At 38.3% G+C, this 25,579-nt stretch overlaps 4 protein-coding genes across 5 annotated transcripts; 2 read left to right on the top strand and 2 right to left on the bottom strand.

Annotated features, from left to right (window-relative positions):
- The first annotated feature begins 247 nt into the window (after positions 1 to 247).
- Positions 248 to 12,355, top strand: LOC116724865 (phospholipid-transporting ATPase ID-like). 2 transcript variants are annotated; one of them, XM_032570636.1, is made up of 28 exons: positions 248 to 553; positions 990 to 1,072; positions 1,238 to 1,296; positions 1,681 to 1,794; positions 2,049 to 2,147; positions 2,242 to 2,303; positions 2,442 to 2,514; positions 2,671 to 2,741; positions 2,832 to 2,914; positions 3,352 to 3,510; positions 4,097 to 4,185; positions 4,484 to 4,677; positions 4,798 to 5,006; positions 5,086 to 5,129; positions 5,213 to 5,378; positions 5,738 to 5,926; positions 6,099 to 6,214; positions 6,302 to 6,466; positions 6,577 to 6,688; positions 7,743 to 7,848; positions 8,099 to 8,249; positions 8,805 to 8,988; positions 9,076 to 9,299; positions 9,460 to 9,543; positions 9,640 to 9,885; positions 10,354 to 10,492; positions 11,263 to 11,393; positions 11,529 to 12,355. In XM_032570636.1, exons 2-28 carry the CDS (start codon positions 1,018 to 1,020, stop codon positions 11,757 to 11,759), a joined length of 3,555 nt encoding a protein of 1,184 aa, XP_032426527.1. In that variant the 5' UTR covers positions 248 to 553; positions 990 to 1,017; the 3' UTR covers positions 11,760 to 12,355. The 2 variants fall into 2 exon arrangements, with proteins under 2 accessions (XP_032426527.1, XP_032426528.1); XM_032570637.1 differs by lacking the exons at positions 248 to 553; positions 990 to 1,072 and having other exon boundaries at positions 1,225 to 1,296.
- Positions 12,356 to 16,325: 3,970 nt separating this feature from the next.
- On the bottom strand, positions 16,326 to 22,119 carry stbd1 (starch binding domain 1). The gene is made up of 3 exons (XM_032570638.1): positions 21,213 to 22,119; positions 19,355 to 19,713; positions 16,326 to 19,244 (listed from the first exon to the last, which is right to left on the bottom strand). The coding sequence occupies exons 1-3, from the start codon at positions 21,517 to 21,519 to the stop codon at positions 17,241 to 17,243; spliced, it is 2,670 nt and encodes an 889-aa protein (XP_032426529.1). The 5' UTR covers positions 21,520 to 22,119; the 3' UTR covers positions 16,326 to 17,240.
- A 106-nt stretch (positions 22,120 to 22,225) lies between these two features.
- Positions 22,226 to 23,030, top strand: LOC116724867 (heat shock protein 30-like). The gene has a single exon (XM_032570639.1). The coding sequence runs from the start codon at positions 22,278 to 22,280 to the stop codon at positions 22,890 to 22,892; it is 615 nt and encodes a 204-aa protein (XP_032426530.1). The 5' UTR covers positions 22,226 to 22,277; the 3' UTR covers positions 22,893 to 23,030.
- A 1,469-nt stretch (positions 23,031 to 24,499) lies between these two features.
- Positions 24,500 to 25,210, bottom strand: LOC116724424 (heat shock protein 30-like). The gene has a single exon (XM_032570107.1). It carries the CDS (start codon positions 25,121 to 25,123, stop codon positions 24,515 to 24,517), a length of 609 nt encoding a protein of 202 aa, XP_032425998.1. The 5' UTR covers positions 25,124 to 25,210; the 3' UTR covers positions 24,500 to 24,514.
- Positions 25,211 to 25,579: the final 369 nt, after the last annotated feature.

Raw genomic sequence — 25,579 nt, 5'->3', positions numbered from 1 at the left:
TTTTAGAATGTTTCTTAGATATATTTAGTTTTTAACACTGTGTTTTCAGAGAAAAGTATTTAAACTGTTGAAGCTTGTTGTAAAATTAGTTAATTATGGCAGTCTGAGCATGCGTGTCGTTCAAAGGGTGAATTACACACCTGATCGACCTGACTGCAAGAGAGGTGTTGGCTCTGATTGGCCACAGCACTTCACTCTTTCTCTTCTGTTACCGCCTTTTCACTGACTCACCATCCTGGTCCAAAGATCGCTGCATTGTTTGCATTAGGCCCGAGCTGCTAGGGGCAGAAGGATTCTGGTTCTTTGCTCGTCCAACTCGTAAGGTGCTTCTATCGACCTCTGTAGCATCTCAGCAGTTGACTGCACCATCTTAGATTTTGCCAGAGGGTCAATAAAAAGACATTTTACCGTGTGGAGCCAATTTGGTGCCAGACCTTCCTTTTTGTGGCAGACAAGCAAAGAGAGGGTGGAGACCTGAAACACTTCCTCATCTTTATTTGACCCAGTGCCCATGTGCACAGGTCTGAAAGGAAATCCACATTTTTCTCTTGAGGTAAGACAATGACTTGAATTAGTTTCTAACTCTAGAAAAATATTGATGTTATGTATTGTGATAAGTCATCATCCTGAATTGTTTGAGTCATACAATGTCTAAAACATGAGATTGGATTTGAGTTAGCATCGATTTTTCTGAGAAGTCGAAAGATCAAGAGAAAGTGATGAAAATTATGTCCAAGTTATAGTTATTGCTCTTTTTGTTTAACTGAAGACTATGTTAAAGGTTTTATTTTCAATTGAACTGTTGTATGGTACGTGTATGGCATTACTACTCCACCCTCCATGGTAAGAATTCAAACGTTAATTTTTCTATCGTTCTTAAGCAAGAAGCAGAGCAATCAGTCACTACCAACACTGCAGAAGCCTCAGATCACAATGTCCTGTGCCATGTAATTCTAATATATTTGATGTGAACGCTTGTGCTTTTTTAGGGGTAAATAATGGAAATCTGAGCTGAAGATGGGATCAGTGCAGTCACATTTTGGCAGCTTGTGTGTAAAAGAGAAAAAGCAAGGTAAGGTCTACTTTTGTATTACATGTCAAGTAAGTATTCATCACTGAGATAAGGCTTTTGACATGCATAGTAAACTTCTGTCAACTGAGATTAAAATTAGCATTTGTTTTCCTGCTGCTGCTGTAAAGCACCTTAATCCCATCGTTGCTCTCATGTTTTTCTCAGAGGAGGAGAGATATGTTCGAGCCAACGACAGACCTTCCAACCTGTCTTACAACTATGCTGTAGGTCCCCACTACTGGAAGTATTTACACTTTTCACATTTGATTCAAATTTTTTAGCTGCAACGCAGATTTCTCAATTTGTCTTCATAAAATCACATCTTTTGGTGGACTTTACCGGCTTATTTAGAAATATAAAATCTGAAAAGTGTGGCATGTATTTCTATTCAGTAAAGTAAAAACCGCATATTCCTTGCAGTGCACAATTATCCAATGTTTTGTGTCTGTTTGCTGCATAAAATGTCAAAAAAGTTTATGTTTGTAGCAAAATGTTAAAGGTCAGTGGGGCATAAATACTTTTGAAAAGTCCTAAGTATTCATATACTATGATGTGTGCTGTAGGTATTTTCTGATGAACTGACTATTATGTCACTTCCTCTTTCTCAGAACAATGCCATCCGGACCTCCAAGTACAACATATTCACCTTTCTGCCTCTTAATTTGTTTGAGCAGTTCAGGAGGCTGGCTAATGCCTACTTCCTCTTCCTCCTCGTCCTTCAGGTACTTTTTCCCCTTTCTCTGTCTCTGCATGTCAACATCTAACTTTATCATTAAATGCCAGTGTGCCACTGATTATTGATACAAATTAGTTTCTATATTTTCAAAGAAACATTTTCTAACATAAGCATAAATTGATGATTTTGTGAGTGAAACTTTTTCATTTCAAGTTAACAAATTTCCCATTTTCTCTTAGTGTTTACATTCGTTGTAAATGGAACAAAGTGCTAACTCTGCGTTGTTTCCTGTATTCACAGTTAATCCCACAAATATCCTCTCTGTCCTGGTTTACCACAGCGCTGCCGTTAATTTTGGTGCTGTCCATGACAGCGGTCAAAGATGCCAATGATGACATAGTAAGATAAAAGCATTGTTCTAACCATAACCTGCTCAGAGCCGAAAGAACAAACATCTGAGCAAATATTTTGTTTTTTTCTGCCAACTGAATAGAACAGACACAAAAGTGATCGGCAAGTGAATAACCGCATGGTGAACGTCCTCATCGATGGAGTGTGAGTCATTTTAATAGTCAAACATTAGATTACAGATGCGTTAATTATTTACAGTTTATGAGGAAGTATTTATTAAAGGGGATGTGTTCAGCACCTTTTTGAAGAATGATTTGAATTTGTTTTGCTTTATCTTTACAGACTGAAAAATGAAAAATGGATGAACGTTCAGGTTGGGGACATAATTAAACTGGAGAGCAATCAGTTTGTTACAGTAAGTATTTGCTTAATCAAACTTGGAAAAGAGATTTTAACATTTTAGAAAAAGTTAACCCATGTCACTCACCCTACAATACTGGCTTGGTTAATGTCAACCGAACTTTTATTTTAAGTTTCAATAAAAGCTTTCATGAAGACTATTATCTTCCAGGCAGACCTCCTGTTGCTGTCCAGCAGTGAACCACTCAATCTAGTCTATGTGGAAACGGCTGAGTTAGATGGGTGAGTATGGTGCAAGTTGCTTTCCTTTCACAGATTATATGATTTCCCTTTAGTTGCAAACTTCTTACATCCCATATTGGTAATCCCCAGTGAAACAAATCTGAAAGTGAAACAAGCCTTGACTCCCACAGGAGAGATGGGAGGCTCCATTGAAGCTCTTTCTGCCTTCAAAGGTAAGAAATTACCTCATGTAATTATGCATTCAAGATTCAAAACAAATATCAAGGCAAAAAAAAAAAATAATTCAACAATAATGTACTATATATAAATCTGACCTACATTTTAAAGATAATAAAACAAGATCAATAAAAGGAGAAATGAACTTTTTTCTTCAAGATGCAGACCAAATTATTAAGATTTTTCTGGTATTTGAAGCGATGCTAATTACATAAATGTTAGCTTAGCAGCTGCAAAAAAACAAAAACACAAACTTCAGTTAGCACACCTGGTAATTACAAACCCAGTGTATGGCGAGACTGGTTTTCCATGCAAACTAATAGTGAGAGTATTTATAATGGGCCTTTTTGATTTTGACCAACAACCATGTTACATAATCGAAAGACTTGCTAACTTCTGTGTGCAACATATTGCTGACACCTATGGTTTTCAGGTGAAGTGCGATGTGAGCCTCCAAACAATCGCTTAGACAAATTCAAGGGGACCTTGACCATGAACGGACAGAATTATGGCCTGGACAATGATAAGATACTGCTGAGAGGATGCACTCTGAGAAACACAGAGTGGTGCTTCGGTCTGGTCATCTTTGGAGGTAAATCTACTGAAATGTAGCCCTCATTAACACACCTGCTTGTCCTATTGTGCAAAGTCAAAATTCCTCAAGTGAAAAAGGGCTTGTTGTGTAGTGTCTCATTTCGCTGAGAGATATACTTGTTTGAGCCTAGCTGTTTAAGATAAGAATCTTGGCAATCCTCATGTGGGAAAAGAAACCAAATCTCTTAATCTTCAAGTCTACATAAGCCCACCAGAGGGCACTAATGCTATACTGGAATGCCCATGTGCTTTTGAGGAATCGATAAAGGTAAAAATTAAGATAGCAATAATTCAAGGAATGTATTTTTTTTAACGTTTGAATACTAAATTATTAAATGTATACTAACTTGTCTTTAAACTTTGGAAATATGGAAACAAGTAAAGTCATCAAGTGCTGAGCAGATCAATCAATACATGTTTTTGACAGTTGTGTTCTCACCAGAAACCAGTAATAAAAGGCAAAAAAGATGGTAATTTTATTCTATATTTAACAGAAACATAAAATTACTAGCAAAAAAAAAAATGGATTGGATGTCCTCTGCAGAATCATGTGTATGTCTGATCTTAATGGAGAATGTTCTTAGGTCCTGACACCAAGCTAATGCAAAACAGTGGAAAGACAAAATTCAAACGCACCAGCATTGATCATCTGATGAACGTCCTTGTGTTGTGTGTAAGTGTCCGCACACACAAATACACCGAAACTATTGATTTTCTGTGCCACCAAGCATTTACCCAAAACAGTTAACTAACATCAGCAGAGTATGTCTAAAATAGTCATTTATACCTTATGGATGACTTCTCAACACTTTGAAATAAAGTTAGAAATAAAGTTAGAATGGGAATACATCCAATTATACTTCTAATTTTGTTGTTATCAAGTTGAAAGTATTGTTTTTTATCTTTGTGAGCTGTACATGTTTTTCTTTTTTTTTACAATAATAAGTTTAGCAATGTGTGTATTTCACTAGATCTTTGGTTTCCTGTTTACGTTGTGCTTCATTCTGGCCATCGGCAATGCGATCTGGGAGGTAAAGGAGGGCTCTGTGTTCACCGTGTTCCTTCCAAGGGAACCGGGTGTTAATGCTGGTCTCTCCTCATTCCTCTCCTTCTGGTCCTATGTCATTGTCCTCAACGCAGTGGTGCCCATTTCCCTCTATGTCAGGTAAACTTTAAAACAGAAAGAGATTGAAGTCAAACAGAAACAAGTAGTGAATTTAGTCCATATTTTACTTTTCCATGTATGTATCTGAGATTTTAACATCTGGTTGTGTATGAATGTCAGTGTGGAGGTTATCCGTCTTGGGAACAGCTTCTTTATAAACTGGGACAGGAAGATGTATTACCCCAAGAATGACACTCCTGCTCAGGCGAGGACCACCACACTCAACGAGGAGTTAGGCCAGATTAAATACATCTTCAGTGACAAGACTGGCACTCTGACACAGAACATCATGACATTCAACAAGTGCTCCATCAATGGAAAAAACTATGGTAGGCAGTTTGAATAAAGTCACACTGAGGTTGGTTGGATGTCTGATTCTTTAACATACAGTATGCCTCTCTTATTTAGGGGAGCTGTATGATTTTTCTGGACAAAGAGTTGAAATAACAGAGGCAAGTAGGCACATTCCAGTGTTTCTTCATGAATGTATTTAACAGGATCTAACAATATTGCCTACTTATACCTTTTTTTGTAGAAAACACAAAAAGTGGACTTCTCCTGGAACAAGCTGGCAGATCCGAAGTTTGACTTCCATGATTATAGTCTACTGGAGACTGTGAGAGAGGGAAACCCTGAAGCTCAGGCCTTCTTCCGCCTGCTGGCTCTGTGCCACACCGTCATGCCTGAAGAAAAGAAAGAGGGTCAGACCATCACAGTTTTTACAAACAGCACTACTTTTTAAAAGGAGAAATTGCTTGAAGTCAAAATTAAAGACATTTAAAAAGGGGTTTAAAAAGTATATACACATAAAAACATTTTTGTTTATAAATGTTCAGCCCTACTACATTAAATCTTTAAAATCTTTTTGTAACTTATCAGGAATAAATTATCTGACAGTCCACCGTTAAAGTGATATTTAGTGAGAGAAGCCTTTTAACACAATTATAATCTTCACAGAATGAGTGAAGTCAAGGATAATTTTAAAATATAGAACTTTTAATATTTTTTATGCCTCTCTCCTCAATAAGTTTCCTGTCTTGTTTTCTGAACAACCTGATAGGTGAGCTAAACTACCAGGCGCAGTCTCCTGATGAGGGCTCTCTGGTCACCGCAGCAAGGAACTTTGGATTTGTGTTTCGCTCTCGCACACCTGAGACCATCACCATCATGGAAATGGGCGAGAAAGTCACATACGAACTTCTGGCTGTTCTGGACTTTAATAATGTACGAAAGAGGATGTCAGTAATAGGTCAGAGAAAATTGTAATTTTTTTCTGTAGAGAAAATGCATTTTCTGATTTTATCACCTCTATGTAAGAAGCATTATGTAGCATTCAACAGCTGCATTTTAAAGTCAGAAAATAAGCAAAATCAGAGTATTTTTTCATATTTTTGTCAAGTGTTTTTTGTTATTTTTCTTAGTACGCAGCCCTGATGGCAAGATGACACTGTACTGCAAAGGTGCTGACACCATCATCTATGAAAGATTAGACCACTCTTGTAAAAAGTTGATGAAAGTTACTACAGGACACCTAAATGTAAGCAATGTTTTTTTGTGATTCTTATTTAAACTTTTTATATGTTTTGCTTCTTTTTAAGTCCTCTGAATTCTATAAATAATCTAGGAATATGCAGGAGATGGGCTACGCACTCTTGTTCTGGCCTACAAGCACTTACAGGAGAACTACATGGAGGAGTGGACACAGCGCCACCATGAGGCTAGCACAGCCCTGGATGGACGAGAGGAGAGACTCGATGAACTGTATGAAGAGATTGAGAAAGACATGATTGTTAGTTCATCTGCAAAGTACATTGAGGACTAAAAGTTTAAATAGTTGTAATAAAAGGCTAAACCGAATTTCCATCATGATCTCACTTACTATTAACTTTTGGTTTCCAGCTGTTGGGAGCGACAGCTGTTGAAGACAAGTTGCAAGACGGTGTACCACAGACTATTGAGCAGCTGGCTAAAGCTGACATCAAAATCTGGGTGCTGACTGGTGATAAACAAGGTAGGAGTTGCTACATATTAGGGCTATTGTAAACGAATATTTTAGCAATCGAGTAATCTATCGATTATTCTTACAATTAATCGAGTAATCTGATTTTAAGAAAGCATAAAATAAGACATTGGTAAATCTAATATAACAGCAGTATTATATTAATATTAACATCAGTCCAATTTTTCACATTTGAGCATCCCTAACAATAACTTTTCTGTAGTTTAGAAAATTAACTTGTAACAATAATAGCTCACTTTGTAAGTTAACCTGAAGAAAAGTTATACAAAAATCTGAAATTATATTCAATTTAATAATAAAGCTCACAAATACGCTTGTAAAAAAATGTCTATACTCCAGATTTTTTCTTTTCTGTATTAATCTTCAGTCAATTTAATAGATTAACTCTCACTTTTCCCAGCCATTTATAGCTTTTGTGTCCATGTTAGCGACGGGATTTGACACCTGGCTGCACAGAAACACATCTATACCGTCACGATGCGCTACGCCACCATTTGCTGCGACCGGGATGATATGAAATATTTTCCTGTTAGTCAGTAAAGCTACTCTTCGGGAGGAGAAAAGCTGTCGTACTCCAAGCATCGCTCCCGTCATTTTAAGGATGCTTATTGGTCCCACGAAAAACAACAAAAACCTGAACATTATCATGAATCAATAAAATCCTCCTAGGTCAAACTTGAAAATTGGACATCATGCTGCTAGCACTTAGTTTTTGTCAACAACTCAGGTGGAAGTGAGAGCGCTGTGCAACACAAATAATAACCTGGTCGGAACACGGTGCATTAAAAAATAAAACATAACTTAACAAACCTTTGAGGCAGGTAAAATTTCCTCAAGGAATTTCAATAATCGAGGTACTCAAAACGAGGAATCGTTTCAGCCCTACTACATATAACTGATTACATCAAGTATTTAAGGATTGCTAAAACTTTTTCTGGTATATTATGTCATAAACTACAACGGAATAAATGTTCAACACCTATAGAGTTTCCAAAGCTGAGGAATTATTCATACCACAATTACTTTCATTGTCATTCTTAAACAGAGACAGCAGAAAACATTGGCTATTCTTGCAACATGCTAAGGGAGGAGATGAAGGAGGTTTTTATTGTGGCTGCCAATACACCTGAAGGGGTCAAACAGGAGCTCCAGTAAGTCAATCCTTAACTTACTAGAGCAATGAAGTGAGTGTGTAACATTTAAAAAAAAAAAGTTGTCTTAGCCCCACTAAGCCTGTACTCCAAAAAATTGTTTGAATGAACCACTGCAAATTAAGTTATTTTCATAATTAGATATCCTGTTGTTCTAAAGATAAAAACATCACAAAATACCCAAAAATTGAACTCCAACAGAATAATTTTTGTTGAGTAATTGTTTGTAAAACAAGACACCTTTTTCTAGGTATGCCAGGAGGAAAATGTGTCCCGGATCAGCAGAGGAGCCATCGGTGGCTAAAGCTCGTGCAGGCCTGTTCTGGCTTCAGAAAACAGAGACGGTGCAGGATGAACAAGTTGAAGGGGATTATGCTCTGATAATAAATGGACACAGCTTGGTAAGATATGCAATTTTGTTTTATTTGTCTTTAAATCTCCAAAAAGGTGTTTAAAAGTATCCAAGTCAATAGTGTGTCAAACTATGTTTGATTGCCATCCTAGGTAAGTTTCTTCTTGATGGTGTTGAAGGCTGAGTTGACATACACAAAAAGGATCCTGGTGTACATTCCTGGGTGGTTAATGTGGTGAAAGAAAACGTGTTATCCCAAATTGACTGCATAATCCGCTGACCGCTGCCCATGATGCAAACTGCACTGTATCCAGCAGGTGTCCTGTAATGTTCTTCAGATGGTTCAACACCAGTGGCTCAAATGAATTCCATGATCACAGATGTCAGGGCAAAGGGCCTGTACTCATCTAATCCTTTAATGCTACTTGGGGACTTGGTGTATATTAGCAGAACATTAACTAGCTTAGACTTAGTTCACCGCAGATTATGATAGTAACTGGACTGTACTGTCCTAGACACGTCATTATGGCAGATTTTTTAATCTCTTTACCTCCCTAATATTAAATCTGTATAACTGTATGTCCTCTTCCTGTTTCATCTTTAGGCCTTTGCACTGGAGAAGGACTTGGAGTTAGAGTTGCTGAGAACAGCATGCATGTGTCAGACAGTGATTTGCTGCAGGGTCACTCCTCTTCAGAAAGCCCAGGTTGTTGAGCTGGTCAAGAAATACAAGCAGGCCATCACTCTGGCTATTGGAGATGGAGCTAATGATGTCAGCATGATCAAGGGTAAAATTTGTATTTTCAGTTTTGCCAAAAGGCTACGGCAAATCTTATAATCTACCCGTAACATGATCTTGTTCTTTTGTCTTTCAGCTGCTCATATAGGTGTAGGAATTAGTGGTCAAGAGGGAATGCAGGCAGTTCTCTCTAGTGACTTCTCCTTTGCCCAGTTCCGTTACCTTCAACGCCTCCTGCTTGTGCACGGGCGCTGGTCGTACCTTCGCATGTGCAAGTTCCTACAATATTTCTTTTACAAAAACTTCACCTTCACATTTGTACACTTCTGGTATGCCTTCTTTTGTGGATTCTCTGCCCAGGTAAGTGAAACGTGCTGAGGTTTAGCTTTAAGGTTCATGTTATTGTCATAGTATTGTAAAACTGCAAATATTTGAAATCTCTTTCTACAAAAAATGGACTCCAAATAAAATCTATAAAGTTAGAGTTAAAGTTTACTAATGATTTAAATGTCTTTGTTAGACTGTGTATGATGAATGGTTCATCACTTTGTACAACTTGGTCTACACATCTCTCCCAATCCTCAGCTTGGGCTTATTTGACCAGGTATACACCAAATAGAAAATAAGTAATTTCCTGAAAATTATGAAAAATTCCATGATTTATTCAAGGTTTAACATCCTTTTTTTCTCTTTTCTGCAGGATGTAAATGACCGCTGGAGTTTTGAGTATCCTCAGCTCTACTCTCCTGGCCAGCTCAACATGTACTTCAGTAAAAAGGCATTCGTGCAATGCATGTTGCACAGCTGCTACTGCTCCCTGGTCCTCTTCTTTATCCCCTGGGGAGCAATTCACGATACAGTCAGAGATGACGGCAGAGATCTTGCAGACTATCAGTCATTTGCCTTGCTGGCACAAACCTGTCTGCTTGTCGTGGTGAGCATTCAGGTGAGAAAAAAACAGTTCTTGTCTCGGACATTCTAAATGATGATGATGAGAGTTGAAAGACGAGTGTTATGGAAAAGACACAGTTGTGGCCAAAGCTCTTTTACACAAATGGAGGCAGTATTTATTGTCTTTTCTCTTCAGTCTCAAAAACCAACTCCCTGAAAATATGGAATGTGCAGAAATTGTTGGGTGCTTTAAATCAGGAATGAAAGCATTGTTTGGTGCAGATTTCCTTTAAATATTTTCTGTAATGTCTTTGCAACCTAAGGTCATTGCACAGTAATTTTATGATGTGTGTATTGAGCAAGATTTCCTTAAGTCTCAAAATCTTTGGCAACAACTGTTTAGTGAAAACTAGCATTTTTTTAAAAATGGCCCTTGTAATGCTTAGCCTCAGAAATATTCTATGCATGTAAAAAAGGATATTTTTAAAAAAAAGATCGAACAACTCCAACTTTAACATTTCAGCTATGTATTGACACCTATTCCTGGACAACCGTAAACCAGTTTTTTGTGTGGGGTAGCTTGGCTGCCTACTTTGCTATCACGTTCACCATGTACAGCAGTGGCATGTTTCTGATCTTCACCTCCATTTTCCCCTTCGTTGGTGAGTACATTTAGCACAAATATCATATAACAATAGCTTCTGGTACATCTGTTTGTATATGAGAAAATAACCTCAAGAATCTGTACATGTTTTCTTTTATGACATTCTTCCTCATCAGCAACGGATATTTTCAAGACATGACAAAGAGATTTTTGAAGTTTACAATAAGCAAACATTAGAATTCAAAAAAAAAGTGTCATAATAGGCAAGATTTCCTAACAAAATAAAATCTTCTGAACCGGTTTTAATATATATGTAGTAACAAGTAAATATAAAACAGGAATATTGAATATTAAATGTCTGATCACTCTTTACTCCATTATTTTGTTATCATTACAATATAATGCAAAAGTAATGATTTATGGACACTAAATATAAAAGCAGTCACTCAGCCACAGTGTATGCAAAATTACTATTCATTTGGTTGGAATTTGCAAGCTTTAACCTTTAGTTTTGCGGCACCTTCAACCACTCTACCACTTCACAACTAGTGATGTGCGGATTAATACTGAAATATTGATATTTCCTATGCCAGACCTTTTGATCAATTCTTATCAATTTTCAAGTCCAAGTTCAATATGTCCAATACTTAAGTCATTTAAGATAACTTATCTTAACAAGGGCACATCAGAAAGTAACAAAATGATTGAGATCTTGCCTAAATGAGAAAGGGTTGATTGGAACTACTTTTTTCTGCCTACTAAGTTTGTAATGCTTAAGGACATATGTTCTTTTTGTTTTTTTCTTGGCTTTTCTTTCATTGAGTTTAGGAACCGTAAGGAATTCCTTAAATCAGCCAAATGTCTGGTTGACAATATTCCTGGCTTCCCTTCTCTGCGTGCTGCCTGTGGTGGCTCTGCGCTTCATCCTCATACAGATTCGTCCAACTATCAATGACAAGGTGAAAAAACACCTGAGACTGAATATTGTTTATGCATTCTGTGGTTATGAATACAGCCTCATGAGCCACAACACAACAAACCTAGGAAAGGATGTGTTTTTACAGAAAGTTGTATTACTTTTAATTCTTCTACAGGTGAGATATAAGACTCAAGTGGAGGCGCCGCCAGCACCAGCTCCTCGCCGTCCAGTGAGGCGTGTCAGCACCCGCCGATCAGGCTACGCTTTCTCCCATTCTCAAGGCTACGGTGCTTTGGTCACTTCAGAAAGATTCCTGTTTAAGCGACCAATGAAAGGTCGTCTTGCCTTTTCTGTCCAAACAGACACGCCTCAGCCTAAGCTCTTCCGTCCCATTCCAGTGGAGTAAAAGGGGTCACAGAGCTCCCAGAATTGGGAAAAATCATGTAGGGACTAACATCTTGCAGAAAACTGATACTAATATTATTTACGTAACAAACACTGGCTGTACAGGGTACATTGGTTGGAACACTTTCTGCTTAATGTTTCTTCTTCAATGAATGGAATCACTGTGAAAACCTAATGCCTTAAGTGTTAGCTCTGGTATGGTTTGTTTTTACTGGTTTAATTTCCATTTCCTGTAGAATGCATCACTACTCATTTTTTTCCACATTCTGGATGCATGCATTTCTTGTTCCTAATAATACTTGAGATACAACTGAGTGTTAATGTTTTGTATTTTTATTTTGTTTATTCTAATCTAATACTGTTAAAGAAGTTGTAATGTGACCATGTCGAACAGTAATTGTGTTTCTAAAGTACAGACAGGGGGCAGTATTGTCTTTTCAACTCAATTTTAAGCCTATTACATCAGAATGTAGATGAACTAAAGTTTAATTTCCATGCTGTTAAAATAATACCTCCAACAGGCTGCATGTCATTCTTCTAATTTAATGTATGTTCAATCTATTTTCATCATAAATCTTTGTTTCATACAGAAACCAATATGTTGCCACTTTTACTGACTCATTTTCTATTATCACATTTACTACAAGTTTTATCTGAAGCTTATACATGAACATTTTTTTCCTTCTTCCACAAAATCGATTCTGTTTTCTCCATTCATGTAGGCTGACTGATGAAAGCATCGGAAATTTGTTTGGTTATCATAAAGATTTATGAACAAGATATTGTTTGGAAAACCAATACACATAGCTCCGCTAGGCTTTTTTGCATACTGCATGCAGCTACAAGCTCTCTTCCCTGTTCTTTCTCCTCCTCTCCCACTCACTCTGTTCTCTCCATCTCCTCCCACATATCCTTACTGCACTGTGCATTTGCAGAGCCGCTCATAACTCCATTCAGCCCACAACTGCAGTGTCCTCTAAGCCAGTAAGTGATGACCTCACTGGTGGAAGCTGTCCCACTATGGCACACTTCCAGAAGAGCTTTCATTTTGCTCGCAGCTTCACCAGAGCAGATGGTGTAGATCACACTTCATGGCGCTGTGCAGACATGCATAATGAAGAAACACAGCGAGGTCTCGGTTGGCAGACAAAGGACACCAGCATCAAGGTTTATATGTCGTCTAGCAATAAAAACACCGACTTAAATACAAAAATTTTAAATGTTTTTCATGAATTTATATAACATTTTTTTCCTCATTTAGCTTAAGCCCCACTCATTACTCCTTCCCATAGGGTCATGTAGCACTGTCAGCAGGCTTGACCGTCTCCAGTGAAGGTCACTGTGTGATCCCCCAGAATGAAATAGGAATGAGAACTGGCATGTTGTATTAATAGCCTCCATGTGTAGCACTTCCCTATCAATGACATGAATTACAACAGCAATCTTCCTCATTTTTCCAAACGAAGCATTGTAAAAATAGCAAATAAAATATAATTGTATGGGTTTTACTATCCTATTGTAACCTGGAAGAAAACTATTAATGTCTCTTAAAACATCACCGTACAGTTTCAGAAAGTAGGATAGATAGAAAAAAAGGGGGACTAAAAGAGACTGAGTTTCAACAGGAGTTTTTTTTTTTGGAAAACCAAAAGGCAACATGCTGCAATGACAAAGTAAAGTCCAAATGAACATGAGCACTCATATCCATGGAGTCTCTCTGATAGTATTACACAATCCGTCTAGGTCAAAGATCAAGAGAAAAGCAGCAGCCTGGTTTTTACTGAGTGTAAGAAGATACAGTGGTCTTATATATAAGAGAAAGAGAATTTCACACATAGCAGCAGCCCAAGCTGGACTGACACATTATAGCCTCACTAGAAGAGGGAGCTGATCTGAGGAAACAATATTAGACTCTGAAAACATAGAGGGGGCATTCATATTCAAAGATTATGCCAAATGTTTTTTTTTTCCTCGTTTATTGTTTTTCTGTAGTAAAAGCAGACCACTGAAAGATAAGAACTGATAATTCTCATAATAAAATTAAATATTTTGCTGAGTTAACCTGCATTCATGCTACATTTCCAGTGGCCTTTATCAGACAAAGGAGATAGAGGGTGAATCAGTCATCTGTGGACAAAACTTGGGAAAAATGTTGTTCTGATATATATGCTTGTACTTTGTGTTAAATCAACTTTGGCAAAATTTGCACAGTGCAGGTCACATCACTGACACACATCAACTTGAACCAACCAATATGGTCTCTCTGTTACAATGATTGTCACTGTAAAGGTGGAAAAACATTACGACGGTTTGGAAAACTCAGATTTGTTTGATCAAGAATCAAACAAATCTGATTCTTGATCCTGCATTACTGGATGGCCAGTAATGCAGGTTTTCAAGCCATGCACCTTAAAATCGATGAATCGATGAACGTAGTACTCCAATAACAAGTTTGGGAGTTGAGTTTAGTCATGGCCTGTGAAACAATTTAAGACAGCCTTGATTGGTAATCTTGGGATGACATTGGAAGATTCCTGTTAGTAAATAACTGGATCTGTTAAGGGAAGACAAAGGTGAATATTAAATACCAACATAGAGAGCATAGACAAATTGTGCATCAGGTCTTTACAATGCATTGATACAATTTTGGATAAAATCTGAGAAAACAGTTTCTCATCTTACAGAAAGCATTGGTAAAATATTCCAGATTTTTCTAAAATTTGTCATAAAGCAGTATTGCTGAATTTACATTCGATTTGATCAAAGCTAACTGAATCAGTTCTGCTTTTTTCTCATCCACAAGCATTCACATTTTATTAGATGCCATTTGGAGGATTCCCTTTCACAATAATTGTAAACCATAGTCTCAAATAGCTGCATTTGCATGTGATGCACTATTTATGCTCCATGGCACATGGATACTGATGACAGGGGCGCACAACAGCTGAAAAAATCATTTTAGGGTGTTGATTTGAGGGCTTTGTTCCCTCTTATAAGTCTAAATCTGGATGTAAAGAGAAAAAAAGGGAAGACTCCTTTATTAACTGCTCTGAGATTAACCAATGCATTGACAAAGGCCTAAGAAGTCTGTATGACAGAAGAGATGTATAAATATAGCTAAGAAAGTGAATACAAATGCCAGCTGTAATCCTTGTACAATTTACAGTTAGCTGTGGAAAGACAACCCAACCACCTGCCACATTAGCACCAGTCAGGAGTGAGTGGGGGGGATTGATCCACATGCAAAATCAGCATTCATGTAGAAGAGTTTTTTTTTTTACTTGCATTGAGGTCTTGTGACATTTCATTTATTTGTACTTTTCATTACAGTCAGGACTTAAAAAAACAAAACAAAAAACTTCAAAGCTAATCTTTTAAGCATACATTTTCATCAATTGGTTTTATCACTTCTATAAAACATGTTTTGATACATCTGCCTCTTTCCATGCCGCAAAGGTTCCTTCAGTCTTTTCTTCCAATTGGCATGTAGGTTTGTGTAATTTCAAATCCTGATTTTTTTTTCCCCACAGAGCCATCCCCTTTAGCAGTTTTTAAATTTGCATTATCTACCTTTGTCATTTCTATTGAAGGACTCTAAAGTGAATGCCTGTAAAAGAAGTCTAGATAAATAAAGCATGAAACCCAAATGACCAGAAGAATCAGGTGACTTCCAGCCAGGCCATGTCCTCATTTGAAATGAGGTCAAAAGATTCTGAGGCCTTGTTTGGCTGAGAGTTGCTTAATATTGATCTGTCTGCTTAGAGGGGGAGCTCCCTTTGGACCTAGGAGACTTCCAAATGTGAACCACTAAAAATATCACATTTCACAGACTGAACACATGTTGACACCACACAACTTGCAGGCCCTTTATAAAAGGACTGTTTGTCTTCCCACCCCCCTCATTGAACAGTGTCGCTTTGAAACACTTTGAAAAGCTTTTGTTTGGAATTATTGTGCATGGGTTCCCAATTAGTTTGACAGAAAACTAAAAATATAAACTTTTCACTTTTGGGTTATTTAAAATTCAGTAGTTTTGTACTCTTTAACATGGAATTCTATCATGCATTCAGCTCTAAAACCCAACTACATAAGTACTCCAGGCAACCCAGTTAGAAAAAGCACTTTCCCCCTCCCTGATGGTTACCTTTGGCATGCAGAAGATTTGAGCAGGACATGAAAATATCTGCCAATTATGGTCTCTCCCTTCATGAGCCTTTTCCAAGCCAGCTGGACTCAACAAGGACAGAACTATGTCCCTTGGTTTGAATAACACTGGCTGAGGTTTTCTTAGTGAGTCAGCTCACAATGTTTGTTTGGGGTTGTTAGTCCATTTCAACATTGGTTAATAATTTTCTGTTCTTCAGATGCATCAGCTCATGTTAGCACTTTAATAGCTTTGCATTAGGGATCACATATCCCACCTATCATGCAGTGTTAAGATTAAAACCAGAGTTCATTTGGTGACCATGGTCAGTTTAATGAGTCACATATTTCTAAAGCTGCTTAAGTAATGCAAGTATTAACACCTAAAATTAGACTCTCCCAGTCAAGTTTCAGTGACGACATGCACATTTGAAAAGATTAGTTTATTTAAGTTTAATTACATTCAACATATTCTAAGACAAGGAAAAATATTAACAGCAATTCAATAAAGTTGTAATGACAATTTTTTTTAAAGGCACACCTACAGAACAGGGGGATATATGTACATGCACAAGATCCCATTAAATAAAAGCAGTAGTTGCACCTCCACAGTTCAGTGGTAAACACATTGTACCTGATTTAACACTTGTCACAGCATATAGAACAATTATTGCTGTAATAAAAGTGAACTATGTGCATTTCTCACAGTAAGTATTGAAGCAGCATGTAGAACACAGACTGAAGCTAAACACTTGCAAGACACTTTTTAAAAAGAACCATTTGCATAATTGTAGATATTGCCACAGCAGAGACTTTGTAGTACATGTTACCAGTTCAAACAGAACCCTCCAATCGCAATGTACAGAATTCTAAGACATCCCATTGGTAGGGCATGTAGAGATATTCCTTCCAACACTGATGGGCCAAGTCTGGTTGAAATGTACAATAGAAAAACCCAAAATGTACCATTATAAAAATACAACTCAAGAAAAAGTGTATATAGAGTCAAGATTATGGAAATTTGATCATACATCTATAAAATCATCCCTATTGGTAGAACAAGTGTAGTCTAAGACAACTCAAATAAATGTTGAAAGTTTTAAAAACTATTGTGAGTGTAATTGATTGAGCCCTAAAATACACCAACTTAACCTTTGAAATAATGTTTACAAGCAAGCCAGATAATTCTTTCAACCAGATCTGGCCCAGTTATCAGGAAATGTTACTCAAAAACCAATGCTTGATAGAAGTTAAAAATCAATGAGTAAATGAGTCATTTACCTGGTCCAGTCCATAAGCTCATTGACCCTTTTAGCCTCAGTGTTCGCCTTAACACCTTTTACAAGAAACCCCAGCATTTGTGCACAAGGAGGGTCTCTCTGTTGCCTGTATCCAAGAAGCGATTGCCACACTCCTCCCAGCGGCACACTTCTCCCCTGTCCACTATTACAAACTTCCACTCCACATGACTCTCTGCAGGCAGGTTGACCACAGTAGCCCAAAACCCATCTTTCACCTTTTCTAGGGGAACAAAATCCTTCCAGTTCCCCAAATCAAAATGGTTTCCTGTGATAGCCACCTTCTGGTATGGAGAGTGCGTGAGATAGTGGATCTGGAAGGTCACACTGACATTTTGGGGCATAGGCTGAACTGCCAGCACCCTCTTGCTAGTTTCTGTGGCTTCGTCAGAAAGGGGAACTGTGTCGTCTTCTTCACACTCATTGACAGGTGGAACATCTGCATATGTGCAAGCAGCATTTACAGAAGAGGAAGCTTGAAATTTTTCTATAGACACTGGATTGATTTGTGGAGTGGAAGGCTTTATCCAAGGAAGGACTTGATCAGTACCATCTGTGATCCACTCATTGTTGTCCATAGTTGCCTCCATGATATTAATTTCTGTAGTTTTGTCCTCTTCCTTGCCTTCTATCTCACGCTTACCTTCAATGACAATCTTTGTGCCCTTCTTTCCCAGGTCTTTATTCAAGCAGAAATCAGTGGTTGCTTCTTTTGCAAGTTTCCCAACTGTTGTGTTGAAACTTTCAATCTCAATCCACGTCTCACTGACTGTACAAGAGTCATCATTGGCTTCATCAGTGTTCTTGATGTGGGGTTGTGAATCATTTGAAGATTCAGGTATTGCATCTGCTGGTTCTTTGATGACAGCATATGACTCAGCCATTGTAGTTTGAAGTTCAGCCTGGTCCCCTGACTGTAGAGGAACACCCAATGCCACTGGCAACAAGATTTCAGAGATTAAGGGATTCTCAACATCAGGCAAATCAGGACTGACGGCCATGCTCGAAATCCCGCTCTCTACTCCAACATCAGAAGAGCACCAAATTAAATTGCATGGATTTTCATAAAACACTTGGACTTCATCAGGAAGAGGTTCCACAGTCTCAGCCGTGACTGGGGCAGGGTCATTAGGGACCTCAAGAAGATCTGCATTTTGCATTTGTTCACCTTCTTGATCTTGGAAGGAAGAATCATCTGGACAAGACATTTCTTTTGACACAGATGCAGCAGAACTGACATCACTAACAACTGCATCAGGTGAAGACAGAATTTCCACATTTTCTTTAGAAACCAGGATATCAGTTATAGTTTCATCAACTTCGCCATGAGGATCTGCAAGACCACAGAGGGTATCAATTGTTGCTTTAGAAAATTCAGAAGTAACATCTTTAACTTTGTCTTCTGGCTGTAGACCAACTAGTGGCAGGGCTTCATATTCGTGATTAATAATTTCTGGCTCAACTGACAAACATGATAGGACAGGACTGAACACAACAGCAGTTTCCTGTGGTTCACTAAATGAAGCCATCTCAACATCCTCAACATTCTTACTGCAGGTAGAAGAATCTTGTTCATGTTTCAGTTCTTTGCTAGACCGTAGCACAGCACAGTTAGCTGACAAGTCTACAAGATTGTTTTCAGTCGCATCACTATTTGGACTCTGTTCAGAAGCTGCACAATCAATGGCTGGACTTGTAATGGTCATATATTGGTTATTGATGTGCTTCTGCAGTGCCACATTTTGAGAGTCCTCACTGGCAGGGTGTGGTTTATTTAAGCTAGAGATTTCAAGTACTGAAATCTCACCTTCAGTTTTGGTAGAGAGGGACTCATCCATGTGTACGGAAGGCTCTTCAACGTAACCCCCAGCCTTGATTGAATCTGAGGTGGCCTGATTTAGTTTATAGTTCACATTTAAACTCACTGAAGCATTTTCTTCATGGCAGATTGGACTTTTCAAAGCACATACACTTTCTTCATCCTTACAGGGAATTTCAGTTGACACATCTTCCATAGTCACCTCCTCTTTCTGGGATTTTTGTACCTAAACAGCAAAAATTTACACCCAGTTAGTTACAGACCAAGTATACTACAGAGCACAATTGGTCTCCCACCAACATCAGCTCATGACAATTGTCTAAATTTGGTACTCACCTTTTCTTCATTTGCAAGACTCTCACAAACCATTACAGGCTCCAAGGAGTCACCAGGTTTTCCCTCTGCATCATTTGGCCTTTCAACAAGATTATGTTTGTACCCTTCATCTTCCACATTCAAATTCCTCACTTCACAAATGTCATCTTGCAGGCTCTTAATGGTCTCCTCCACATCTGTTTGAGTAACACCGGAAGTGTCCTCCACACGCGAGGCATTCTGGAGTTTCTCTGGTTCCACTACGATTGGCGGACTAGAAGACTGAGGACTTTCTTCAGCGGTGGCACGGCGATTCTTCAGTTTATGGCGACTTCGAATCACAGCTCCATCCCTCGCACTTGAAACCTCCTCAATCACATCTAGAAGATAAAATGGAACCCATTTTAACTTCGACAGATGTTTAGGTTGCAATCTTGAGACCACAACTTCAGATGTGGTGGCTGTTTGGACTTCAATTTAACCCATATATTCAACTCAATCTACATCAAAAGTTGTCCAGTTTCAGATTTGTGACAATGTCAAAGTTTCAAGAAGAATAAAGTTGAGCATGAAGTTTAAAATATTACCGACTCCTAATTATGATGCAAAAAAAAAAAAAAAAAAAAGAAAATCATTTGAAACTGGAGCAAATAAAGATTGTATTCATCAAAAGTTATTTGCTACTTTAACAAATGGGGGTCAATTACATCATTTATTTTCCATGTATTTATAAAAATTGGTACTCAATTTGATTAAAACTACACGTTTATGAAATATTGCCATTATCCAACTTTTAACAATTGAACATCTTCAGCAAATATCTGCACAAATATGATGGAAGGGCATCAAAGGTGAGGACAAACTTTTTTCAGAAGCATATGGTGACTTAAGTTTCTTTTCAGGAATGACAAATTAGGTCTACATTAAAGAAAGAAATTGCCATGTTAGGATACTTTTTAATCATATTGGGTCCTTTTGACAAAATATTTGACCCAGTCTGTTCAATATGCAAATGTTATTTGCCCAGCTTTGAAAAAAAAAGATAATCTGCAAGTTGCACAGGTCTTTTTAAAACTTAATGTTTTCCTTTGTATTCAAGACCACAAAATAAATTGATTAAAATCAAAAAGTGAACCAAGGTTTGCTTCAATTGTTTGCCAAGAGAAAACTCTGTATGCCATTTGTCCTGGGGTGGGTTTTCACATGATTGCATGATTTGGTTGTTAAATATTTGCTGAGCAACAAGAAACATTAGCTAAACATATTCCATATTTACTTGAAACATTAATATGAAAGTTACTAGTAAATCACAGGAGCTGTTATGAAACGTTATATATATATAAAAAAAAACTTAACTAAAACCAAAATAAAGTCATTCTGGGTGGATGGTTTAATAAATTTAACATCAATGGTTGCAAATTTGACAGAGGCATAATCTTAATTGCACTGCAGCATTTGTCAAATTTATTTATTTTAAAAAGTTGTAAAAAGAGGTCATTACACCTACAACAGTTGTAATCCATATCGTTTTCCTTAAGCATTTGAAATAGACATCTTCAGGGAGGAAATGGATAACTTCATGTGTAAGGAGACCAAAGGAGAAGCCCAAATTGTGTTCGTGCCAACTCACAAGAGTAGAAGGAGAAAAAAATAAATAAAGAAAATATTTGCCGTGTATTTTAAGTCAGTTAAAATTAATAGTTAATACTTTGTGGAAATTAAGAAAACTTTTACCACTTCCATCATGCTCAGAGACATGGGGGGTAGCGTTTTAGGGTATAAGTGACCCATGTAGTTCAAAAGACATTTAAGCAAAAACAATATTTTTTGTTATCTTTTAAAGACAACAGTTCACCCCTCCCTCCACCAGTGACTGTACCTGTTGACTCCACACGGCTGCGTGCCTCCTGCTCTGGACTCGGCTCCTTCTCCGGCTGCACCGCGTCTCTCGTCGCTCCCTGGCTGCTGCTGCTGCTCCCGCTGCCGCCGCTCACGTCTCCGGCTCCGGGTCCAGCCTCGGCCTTCCTCCGCTTCCCCTTCACGGTCCGGTAGATAATGAACCCTGCCACTACTGACACCATGGCAATCACAGCCACGGCCACGGCGGGTCCGTGGCGCCCGATCATGCAGAACAGCGAGGCCAGGTCCATGTGTTTTTCCATCGGGTTGTTATTTTTCAGCTGCATAACAGTGTTCGACTAAACCCGTTTAAACGCGTGTGAATGCCTCCTGCAGCACACTGCCGTGGATCCGGGCTCCTGTCTGCCCCAGCAGTCAGTGAATGGAAGCTCCTAATTGCTCCTAAAAAGCTGTGAGTGGCTGCAGGTGCGATCAGCTCATTGGCTGAACTTAGTCACGGGGAACTGATTTCATTGATGAAATGAAGGAAGAAATGGCGTTAAGGAATCATGCGCTGTCTGCAAATTGTGTCTCATTGATTATTACGTTAATTTTCATCTAAAATAAGACTTATTTTGAATTTGATGTACAATTTACTCAGATGTTATCAGTTCATAGCTAATTTAACTACAGGTGACGTCATGTTTTTAGAAAAGAAATCTATTAAATAAAGTAAAAGGTAAAATATTAGTCCTTCTATAGTTGTGCAAAAATTATGTATTTGACAAAAATACTAACCAATTGCAGATTTGACAAGAGTAAATGATGAATAAAGACTATTTAAAATTTTAACTGTGTATCTGTTGATATCAATAGTCACATAAAGACGTTTAGGTCTGGAAGAGTGATATCATCGTCCCAGTCAAACAGCTCCACCCACTGGACATATGTAGTAATTACCAGAAACTTCCTGAAGCCTCTGGAGCGCCTCCTGCTAGAATATAAATCTGGGACAGCCCCACTGACTGACAGAAAGATACACAAGAAACACAAGAGTGACGAGACGCCTGAACATCAAGAAGACTCAAGACTAAACAGAAGAAAGATGCTGTGCTCTCATGGATTCCCATCTGCCCTCAGTCCATTCATGGACTTCTCCTGGCCTGGACGCAGTCTGTGGCCAGAGGTCAGACCTCTGTTCTACCAGCAGCATGTCATGCAGAGAGACCTACAGGAGCTGCACAGCAGTCTGCAGCTGATGGACAAACTTCAACGCCAGATCCTGGAGGACACAGAGCCTTTCAGGAACAGCGTGGCTCTGCAGCCAGTCTCCTACCAGCTGGACAAAGAGGGAGAGCACTTTGGCCTGACCCTGGACACTCAGGGCTTTTCTCCAGAAGATCTGTCAGTCCGGCAGGTGGGCAGGAAGCTGAGAGTCAGCGGGAAGACGGAGAAGAAACAAGAGGACGGGAAAGGCTCCTATTCTTACAGCCTGCAGGAGTTCAGACAGGAGTTTGATCTGCCTGAAGGGGTGAACCATGAAGACGTCAGCTGCCATCTTTCTCCAGATGGAAAACTCCACATCCAGGCAGCCAAAGTTCCTTGTTTCAAGGGGACAGAGAGAGAGCTGACTATCAAGAGGAGCTCAGAGGAGGAACCACAGCAGAGTGTGTGTTCACAGGCAGAAGACAGCAGAGCAGAAACACAGAACGGATCATAGAACAAAAATGAAAACATGAACTCACAAACATGTTGATGTGCCAATAACAAGTTTTCTTGTCTTTCAATGTTGACTTTCTACTTTTTTCATTGAAGAAAATACTTTGTCAGCATTAGGATTAATACGATGTATGATTGAATCTTTGTCATTTTTTTTATTTTTTAGGTTTGTATGGAAAAAATTTAAAGTTTGAAATGATAACATTTTATCATGAGACATGTGAGGAATATATAAAAATAAAGTAATCCAGAAATAAAACTGTGTTTAATATGATTCATGAAATGTTCTAAAAAAATAAAGTGTTTGCAGTGTTAAATCCCACTTTGTTCACGTAAATCATTTGTTTGTTTATTTAAGGATCATCATTATTCTCTAACGTAGTAAAGACTACTCTTCCTTGGGTCCACATCAGACATTACTATAAGAATCATTAAAGATGTTTAAAAACTAAAAAAAACATACAGGGTTAAACTCAGCTCTGTGTTTCTCCTGCTAGCAAAGCTAGACTAGACATTAGCCCTTTGTTGAAACGTTAACCACTGCTGAGGACAGTTCATGCAACAGGCTGATTCATAAACTTATGATTTTTTGTAACATAGACATATAAAGAGATTATGTTCAATCATATTTCAGTACAAACACAACATCTTAACATAATAGCTTAAAGTGAAATTATTTAATTATTCCTGGTATGAATTTTTGCTTTGTATAGAATGGATGATTTTGTCAGAAATGTCACCAATATCTCTACATTTGCACCTAGTTTAATTACAATTTCAGACCAGCTTTGTCTCCACATTAAAATAAGTTAGTTGTGGTGGTCAGAGCATCTGATCAGGATGACCTGTTGGTACCTCCAAGGTTTTCCAGGCACAGCCCACTGGGAGGAAATCTCAGAGAAGACCCACAACTTCCTGGAGGGACTACAAATCCCACCTGGCCTGGGAACACCTGGATTCCTCAGAATGGACACAAACTTTGAAAAGCAACATACCAGGGGCAGATGGACGGATGTATTGGGTATTCTGACTCATGACTTCATGTGAATTTTCAGATTTTATTTTTTCAATACATATTTGTCACAGGTTTGGTCTGTTTTTATTTCTTTTTACTTTTTTATTTCAGGTGTGTGGGATTTTAATATAATGTTTTAACGAATTTCACAAGTGGTTGGACTTAAACAGTCTTCATTTATAAGCTGAATATCATATTTTTATTTTAACCCTAAATTAGACTTTTGTAGCAAAAAAAAAATAGAAAACGAAAAAGAAAAGCACATGTCTTCAATTAAAGCTGATCATCCTGTATAAGATTTCTTAAAATTTTTTCCTTTGTGGTCTGTTGCTTGACAATTTACATTTTCAGGCTTAAATACATTGTTCCCTTGTGTTTATATTTACCTTTACTGCAAAATAAAAACAAAATTTTCAAAATGTTATATTTCAAAATGTGCTTAAATTAGTATTTCATCAAGAACGATGGTGGGGCAAAAGTAAATAACCATAACTTATTTCTTAAAACAAAGTTTAAACTTTATTTAACAAAGCCTTTCCCCTCAAGCAATTAAAAGTAGAAAATCAGCATTTAAATACAACAACAACAACAACAACAAAAAGAGATTATCATATTTCTTCCTCTGCTCTGCTGTCTTCTGCCTGTGAACAAACACTCTGCTGTGGTTCCTCCTCTGAGCTCCTCTTGATAGTCAGCTCTCTTTCTGTCCCCTCGATACAAGGAACTTTGGCGGATTGGATGTGGAGCTTTCCATCTGGAGAAAGATGGCAGCTGACGTCTTCATGGTTCACCCCTTCAGGCAGATCAAACTCCTGTCTGAACTCCTGCAGGCTGTAAGAGTAGGAGCCTTTCCCGTCCTCTTGTTTCCTCTCTGTCTTTCCGCTGACTCTCAGTTTCCTGCCCACCTGCCGGACTGACAGATCTTCTGGAGAAAAGCCCTGAGTGTCCAGGGTCAGGCCAAAGTGCTCTCCCTCTTTGTCCAGCTGGTAGGAGACTGGCTGCAGAGCCACACTGCTGCTGAAAGGCTCTGTGTCCTCCAGGATCTGACATTGAAGTTTGTCCATCAGCTGCAGACTGCTGTGCAGCTCCTGTAGGTCTCTCTGCATGACATGCTGCTGGTAGAACAGAGGTCTGACCTCTGGCCACAGACTGCGTACAGGCCAGGAGAAGTCCATGAATGGACTGAGGGCAGATGGGAATCCATGAGAGCACAGCATCTTTCTTCTGTTTAGTCTTGAGTCTTCTTGTTATTCAGGCGTCTCTTCTCTCCTGTGTTTCTAGTGTATGTTTCTGTCAGTCAGTGGGGCTGTCCCAGCTTTATATTCTAGCAGGAGGCGCTCCAGAGGCTTCAGGAAGTTTCTGGTTATTACTACAGACCTCCACTAGGAGGAGCTAATTCACAGTTTTTATCAGGTCACTCTTTTCTCAACCTCAGCATCACGTATAAACTTATTACTATTGGTGGCCCTTCTCTGTTTTTATAGGCTATCAGTGTACATATACATATTTTGCACGTTACATTTCTGACATGAGATGCATATAAGCTATTATGTGAGTATCATCCAAATTATTACTACTAGGAGGAGCTCTTCCACAGATTTTGTCAAGTCATCCGGTTATTTCCGTTTGCAGCAGCATGATTAAATTGCTTAAATAAACTCTGTGTCGATGCG

The sequence above is a fragment of the Xiphophorus hellerii genome, chromosome 8 (genome assembly GCF_003331165.1).
Source record: "Xiphophorus hellerii strain 12219 chromosome 8, Xiphophorus_hellerii-4.1, whole genome shotgun sequence".
Lineage (NCBI taxonomy): Eukaryota > Metazoa > Chordata > Actinopteri > Cyprinodontiformes > Poeciliidae > Xiphophorus > Xiphophorus hellerii.
Note: the sequence above shows the minus strand (reverse complement) of the source record. Positions and strands in the feature narration are given on the sequence as shown.

Excerpts from the sequence above, each read along its gene's own strand:
- LOC116724424 (XM_032570107.1), bottom strand. The coding sequence starts at position 25,123 with ATGCTGTGCTCTCATGGATTCCCATCTGCCCTCAGTCCATTCATGGAC.
- stbd1 (XM_032570638.1), bottom strand. The coding sequence starts at position 21,519 with ATGCAGCTGAAAAATAACAACCCGATGGAAAAACACATGGACCTGGCC. Across the intron at positions 19,714-21,212 it reads CAGCCGTGTGGAGTCAACAG|ATGTGATTGAGGAGGTTTCA; the intron begins GTACAGTCACTG and ends TTTATCTTCTAG. Across the intron at positions 19,245-19,354 it reads GTCTTGCAAATGAAGAAAAG|GTACAAAAATCCCAGAAAGA; the intron begins GTGAGTACCAAA and ends TTTGCTGTTTAG.
- LOC116724865 (XM_032570636.1), top strand. The coding sequence starts at position 1,018 with ATGGGATCAGTGCAGTCACATTTTGGCAGCTTGTGTGTAAAAGAGAAA. Across the intron at positions 1,795-2,048 it reads TCTTCCTCCTCGTCCTTCAG|TTAATCCCACAAATATCCTC; the intron begins GTACTTTTTCCC and ends CTGTATTCACAG. Across the intron at positions 10,493-11,262 it reads CTCCATTTTCCCCTTCGTTG|GAACCGTAAGGAATTCCTTA; the intron begins GTGAGTACATTT and ends CATTGAGTTTAG.
- LOC116724867 (XM_032570639.1), top strand. The coding sequence starts at position 22,278 with ATGCTGTGCTCTCATGGATTCCCATCTGCCCTCAGTCCATTCATGGAC.